Source organism: Glycine soja, chromosome 10 (genome assembly GCF_004193775.1).
Source record: "Glycine soja cultivar W05 chromosome 10, ASM419377v2, whole genome shotgun sequence".
NCBI lineage: Eukaryota > Viridiplantae > Streptophyta > Magnoliopsida > Fabales > Fabaceae > Glycine > Glycine soja.
Window position 1 is genome coordinate 48,902,434 of NC_041011.1, and position 7,541 is coordinate 48,909,974.

The 7,541-nt window shown below is 33.0% G+C and overlaps 1 protein-coding gene across 1 annotated transcript; it reads right to left on the reverse strand.

Moving 5' to 3' along the window:
* Window positions 1-1,962: 1,962 nt before the first annotated feature.
* LOC114370124 (protein lin-12-like) lies at window positions 1,963-5,139 on the reverse strand. The gene is made up of 7 exons (XM_028327409.1): window positions 4,692-5,139; window positions 4,484-4,595; window positions 4,108-4,263; window positions 3,121-3,198; window positions 2,894-3,019; window positions 2,647-2,733; window positions 1,963-2,312 (listed from the first exon to the last, which is right to left on the reverse strand). The coding sequence occupies exons 2-7, from the start codon at window positions 4,584-4,586 to the stop codon at window positions 2,236-2,238; spliced, it is 627 nt and encodes a 208-aa protein (XP_028183210.1). The 5' UTR covers window positions 4,587-4,595; window positions 4,692-5,139; the 3' UTR covers window positions 1,963-2,235.
* Window positions 5,140-7,541: the final 2,402 nt, after the last annotated feature.

Consider the following 7,541-nt stretch of genomic DNA (forward strand, 5'->3'; position numbering starts at 1 on the left):
TACCATCTTGTTTTTCATAAAAAACAAAGCGACAAATCTACCTCTATACTTTGTGCTATAACAAGCTGACAATCACAAAATACTCATAGGCTGAAGGTGCCACACTTTAACTCACATGTCATGGTATAGCCAAAGATGGATACTTGGCCTCTTCAGACGAATGAGAAACAACAGCCTACTCTCTTTTTTTTTTCTTCCAAGATCTAGGAGAATCCAATAATTCAAAATAGCCTATTAACGGACAATGTGTAAGAGGACAACTTGCTAAATCACAATCACAGTATATATATATATATATAAGAAAGATTCCTTATCATGGATGCCGTTTTAAATAACTTTACACTCTCGATGCCAGATTCTATTGCTCTTAATCTTATCAAGAACAATGCATGAAGTGAGCAAAAACAGAACAAAGTAGCTAAATTCTAGCCAAGCAATGGTCAAATAGATCAATTCTCACATTCGACTCCAACCGCCTAAGCCAATCCGTGATTTTGCTCAAGAGCAAACCTTGCATGCTTTGCTTCCAACAAAATTATTTTTGAAATAATATCTAGAGCATACTTTCATTGGCATAAAAAGTATTCCCCCTAATGACCTCTTTTATTGTTTCATGCAATTATTAGATAATCAGCATACACAGCAACGCTCAAAAGCACACTGTTAGTCTGTTATTGTCATAAATAATGAGTAATGTATCACATATGATAAGCACCCCACACATCACAATGTATCAATCAAAAGGTTCAATAGTTTTATTATGATTGACATTAAAAACATGTCTTGTATGCTTAGCTGTCGAACAGATATCACATATGTGTTCATGCTTATGATTCTCAACAGTATCATTTGTGTGTCGTCAGCATATAAGTGACTGCATAAATCTAGTAGACCTCATTCACCACTCACCCATGCCACTGTCCTCAAAATACAAACTTGTACCACACAAAATTTAATAGAAAATAGTGTATAATTTGAGTCATGTATTAGTCGAGACACATAAATCAGATTGCAAATTAGATTTGGCACATATAATGTGTTATTCAAAATTAATCCTTTGACAAAGTTTATTGTTCCTTCCGTTACTGCGATTGCATTTTTTCCATGGTGCAATCCAACAGGACAAGGTTCAACCTCATCAACGTCTGTTAGTAGGCTAAAATAACGTGTCATGTGATTTGAAGCTCCAGCCTCGAGATATATATATATATATATATATATATATATATATATATATATATATATATATATATATATATATATATATATATATATATATATATATATATATATATATATATATATATATATATATATATATATATACCCCGTAGGCTTTAACTATTCCCTTAAATACGTTGATCAAATTTAAGGTTTCACATCATACACAATCAAAATGCAAAATTGACGCCATCAAACTCATTGGTAGCTCTTATATTCAAACTTTCAAAGGGTTATCTTCCCCCAACTTGTGCAAGAAATTGCCCAAATTATAACGACCTTGTACTTGTTACATTTAAAACGCAGCAGCAGACCAAGAATCAATATTATGCTGAACAAATAGAAAGGTATAAAGTTTCAAGTTTTGTTGTAAATTGTAATTGTAATATCTACATACGGGTGTATCAGTTACATATACGTAAAACTTATGATGGACTTATTTAACAAACTACTAAAACTAGGTTGTTTTAGGAAATTGGGTCATGTGAGGCATACTGAACAATTCTACAGTAAGCACTCAGATCATGTAGCCATGACAACTAACTTTTGACCACATATTTTGATGTGGGATCAGCCAAACTTTTCCTGTAATGCTGCTTTGTTTTTTTTTTTTTTTGGTTCTCCATATGCATATACAGGGAACAACAAGTTTTTGTTTGACAAACTTTCTTTAAGAAGTACTAGTTACCAAAATAAAAAAATAAAATAAAAAGTAAGTATAAAATTAGTGGAGGAGGAAGATAAAGCCATCAATCATTACTTTATTCTGCTTCTGATCATAGAAAGAAACATAAGTATATTTTCTTCAATAATTTGTACAAAGACAATGAAATACCAATACAAAACGAGTTGCAGGTGTCAAAATTCATAGTCTCTCTTCTTCGCCATATAATGTTTAATTGTGATGCCATTGTACTCTCTGCCGCTCTATTGTCTATAGATATGGCTAGGAAAATCCAGTTCTCACTTAAAATAGCACACAGTTCAGTATTGCAAAGTCATGTGCCAAATTTCCTACTGCAACTGCATATTAGCTATGAATATAATCAGCACGAGTAGCCACGGGGAGCTTCCTTTTAGAATCAAGCTAGCTGAGAATCCAAAAAAAGAAAAAAGGATTAAACGCATAGACAATGCACAAATAAATAGCTAATCATGTCTGCTTAATGCTCTGAGTTAACTTGGAAATAATATGTATTGAGACATAATGAGCCGTTTGATATTCACCAAAAAAATTTAATGAGCCGTTTGATTCTATAATAACCATTGGAAATAAAATTTAGAAACAAAACTATATATGCAAGGTACAAATAAAGGCCAAAACATGCAACTTCCATTGTGTTCATCCTTTGGAAGAGGAAAGAAAAATAGCAAAACCCAAATGCAGATCTAATCATATAGTTATGACTTCACACTTATTCTTACCATTCTCATTTAATGGTGGTGGTGGTGAAGCGGTGGATGAGTTTGTCATTGATATTCCAAGGTTAGAGCAACCAAAACCAATAGCACCTTGAAGAAACATTTAAAATCTCAAGTTATTTTGGATTAATTTGGGAACAACGAAATTACAGTAAATAATTTTTCCCCCTTCCAAACCAATGATTAAAGTCAACGTATGATTCCCCCCAAACAAATGGATTTAACTATATCTGAAGTTTTATGTTCTTACATTCTCTGAAGCAAGGTAAGGCAGTTGCATTGAGAAGATTGTAATAGCCAGCATCACAGTTGCAACTATAAGAGAATAAGGATGTCTTGTTGCACGAGCCACCTCCGCAATCAACCCAGTGGCAAGCTACATAAACATATGACCAAAATGTTACATGTTCCAACCTATCAGGAAAAAAGAAACAGAAGTTGAAGCATGAGCTGCCAATGATTACATCTGTCAATTACCATCAAATATTGATTCATTTGCTTTTCTTTCTTGTTGAGCTGGAGCAGGAGCATTGGAGCAAGAGCTGTCCATAGTACCTACATTAGGGATTATGCAAATCGTTTAGCATCTGTTAAAATAAAAAGTATTTTCAATAGTCATCAAGAAGACTTGAGAACTGTTCTAAACAATCACAATTCAAATCTTAATCCGTGTGGAAGTTTTTATCAACAAATTTGATAAAGTTGCACTATCAACAATGTGCTTTTCATTTATTGGTAAGTCAAAATTGCTTCATTTGACCCTTGCTAAAGGTTTAGAAGACTACACTTCAAAACAATCTGCCACAAGCATCACATTGCAGGTTTGAGTAATTTATACTGATCACAAAGTTGCTATCATTATTCAATTTCTTAGTTTCTATTAAACAGATTAAGTAGTGTGCGGCTATTCTGCATTTTGACTTAATGGTCTCCGTTGATTCCCTTTTAATGCAAATTATAATTAAAATATTGAACATATCATCACCTAATAGTAGTAGCACTCCAGTTTACAACTTTATAATGGAACTACACTGTGTTACTAACTTCAGATTTATTAACTTTAACTTTTTGTAAGCAATGCTTGACTGTCATACCATGACTTAATTCTTTGCTTTCATATTACTTTAACATCTTAAATCCAAGGAACAAACTCTGTCAGGATCCATGCATGCGAAGAAAATCTACACCCTTTAAGAGAAATGCATTTTATAAGTTTGTACCAAGCTATCTTGCCATCTTCCTTCATTGCAAGCCAATTGCTTCAAAACTGTGTGATTTAGACACTTCCAGATAGTAACGTAGCAAATAATTTCACCAAATACCATACTTTTTCAACCACATGCAACCAAAAACAGTCACCAAAGCAAACGTAGTACATAACAATTCAGGCTTCCTAAAAACTGCAGTTTTTAGATTAAATGAAGCTGAGAACAACAACCCATAAGAAAATAATAGAGTTCTTACAATTAGGAACTATGCAAGGAAGAAACTTGAAGCCCTCATCATGAGCAGAAAGAGTTTGCCTCCAACCTGGATGACAATGGCATTCAAACAAGAGAGTACTATTCTGAGAAGGCTTGCAAGTTCCCTTTCCACATTCCACTTTTTTGCACACATCCTCTGAACACAACTCACAATGCAAACAGAACAGGAAGTCAAAACCAATTTGAGAAGTCTAAGCTACAAATCAATTTTAAAAAAAGAACTTGAGAAGACCCATAAGAAGAAAAGTCATGGAATCTCAAGCCCGTGAATCAAAAGCGACAAACACAGAATCCCAATAAAGAAATCCAATCCAATAAAATAAGTAGCAAAAAGAAAAAGGGTCACTTGCACAAACCATATAATGGAGCGACCAGAGGACTTAGAGGAGATAGGAAATCACTTCTAACTGATGAAAGAGTGTGCAGAAGAAGAAAAGCAATGGCACTTGCGAAGGCCATGCTTTAACGCTGAAGATGAGAGAGAGAGAGAGTTAGGATTCAATTATATAATTAAATAAGTATATAATTATAAGGCGTTAGTGCTCTCCAACTACAATAGCTAACTTTTGTAACGCGGTTTTCTCAAGATTCTTTGGTATGAGAGCCTTTCACTGGAAACAAATGATGCGGGTGGTGATACCGACATTAGAGTGTTCCTAATCAAAGGGCCATCGCTTGGTCACCGAGAACTGCAGATAGCGTTTGTAGTGCACTTTTCCCAAAATTCTTATCACAGAGAGAGAGAGGATCAAAATAGCATGAAGATCGTGGCTATCTAACAGTTAGATACGTGCATCAAACAGTTAACTGTTTGAACCTACGAATGGTGGAAGTCAATAGTCGTTGAGGGTATTTTTCGCACAAAATTCTCCTTGTTTATATTTGAGTAATCCTACCAATTATACTGCTCCACGCAATCACATGACCAATTTGATTATTTAAGATGTCATGTTTATTGCTGTTTCAGCCTAGAACTAGAATGGATAACAAACGTTGATTGCGCTCCAATCTAAGAAAACAAGTACATCTCCCATCAATATTGGGTTTTAAATTTGTTCAAAGTGCATATCAGATTTGAATTGGATGAGTGTTGCAGTCATAATTATATGCATATAATGATCTGTTAGTATATATGATTAGATGATAATGCATACAAAATACTACTATTATCAAAAGTCTCTCTGTTTTTCTTTTTTTAAAAATAATTGGAATTTATATTATTGTTTAACTAAGACTTATCGTATTCATAAAATAATTTAAAGATAATAAAAAGTAGCGCCAAAAAATTAATATTTAAAATAATTGAAGAGCGCGTTACAAAGTGATTAGTTTTAGTAGTTAAATTAATATTCAAAATCACTTATAAAAAAAATCAAAATCAAATCATTATATTTATGTAGAACCGTAGACCTAGAAATAGAATTTTGTGGAGGTGTACTGTTCTTGTTGACATGTCGTGTTGGTATCTACTTTCTAGTTTGTTTTTAGAGTCCCCTTTTGCCGTTGATCAAGTAGTCTACCAACAGCAACACGGCAAATATTTTCTCGGGTATTTTGGCTCCTTTCTCTTTCAATAATTAACTTTTGTTCAAAATAAATTAATACAAATTTGTAAACTCTTGAGAGTTTTAAGGATAGGCTACTAATTAAAGAACAAACGTCTGCATTGTATACCCAATCTTCCGAAGAAATAAAAAATTATTTACGTTGTCTAATAAGGTTATTGTGGATGCACCAAAATGACTTAACAAGACGTTTACGCAATTCATAATAATTAGTGTTTGGATTAGAGCTGCCAAACCATAATTTCAATCAATGGAGGGGAAAAGATTCTTTTACTTCAATTTTAAACTATTATTTGAGCGTCAAAATTGTGTTAAACAATAGTTTAATTATTTATGACTAAATTAGATCTGGGTGTCTTCGATAATAAAATTTGTAGATAATTTTATCCTTGTACCAATTCTATGTAAATCCAACTTCTACAGCTCAAGACATTCTTTAAACATTGTACCTATATCAAATCCCCAGTGGGAATAACGGCTCCAACTTCGTGATTCTTTTTCTCCTTTTTTTTGGGGAAAAAAATGTAAATTATATTAAACCTAAAATGATACAATAATAAACGAGATATACCTCACAGCTAGAGAAAATCAAAAGTCTCTCTAATACAAGAAGACCTATACCAAGATGTTAAAACAAATGCAACAGGTGCGCTTGTCTATACATAAGAAACTTAATCTTGCTAATAACCTCTATTACATAAAATTGATAATCTTCAAAAATCAGCTTGTTCCTAGACAGTCAGATGCAGTAGAGTGTAATTGTTATAGCCAGACAACGTAATTTTTCTTGAACACCTGATGTGGATCTGCCCCTAATTAAAGAGTAAGTAATGCGCTGTAAATAAGTGAAACGCCTGCGGAAAGGAGTCAAATCACGAATGTGAGCCCAAACTTGGAGACATTTTCTGCAAGAAAAGAACAAATGATCATTTGACTCAGCCTCATTTGAACATAAAGGACAGAGGAAACCCTTGTGCAAAAAAACAACTTTGTCAAGAGTAAGCAGCCGATTCCTTTTAACAAGCCACATAATGAAAGACATCTTAGGGGGATTGCTGGGTTCCATATAACAGAACACCAACTAACAGTAGGCTTGACACCTCTAATGTAACTTTGCCAACAAGCAATTGTTTATTGGTGCTCCAAGATTGAATCCTCTTTTTGACCTCTTCCGTACTTAGCTCTTTGGAGATAATAAAGTTCCTTGTTTGAATGATTTTTTTTATCAAAACTAAATCTGATGAAGAAGTATTGTAATTTCACACATCGCTCCCTCTGAAATAATAATGGTGAACCCAGCGAACACATAGAGAATCTTTCTTACAATGAAAGTCCCACATAATACGGGAAAGAAGTGCAAGGTTCCAGTACTTGATTTGAATCTATTAGAATTAGCAAAGAGGACCATCATTTCAGGACAAAATTAATAAAATCTTACATATTATTTTTACAAGAATACAAAATGTTACTTAAAACCAATAAATATTTTAAGAAAATTAAATAAATGAACCTTATTATTGATTGGAAAAGAGATATTATTATATACTAAAATGTTAAAAAAATAAAATACAGCACTTTTTTATAAATTACTTTTGCATAAGACCTATTTTAAAATTTGATTTAGGCCTAGAATTTAAAATTTGATTTAGCCCTATATAAATGATCAATTGCTTTTTTAAAAACTTATTATAGTTTTTTTGGGAACCTTGGACTCAAAGGAAATGTTTAACCTGCTGTAGGATAGGTTTGCCCTTGCCCGATAAGTATATTGCTTGCGAAGAGAAAATAGCTCAACAAACGTGGTCTTTTAAAAGTTCATCAGCATTGATGACGTTAGAAAAGATAATCG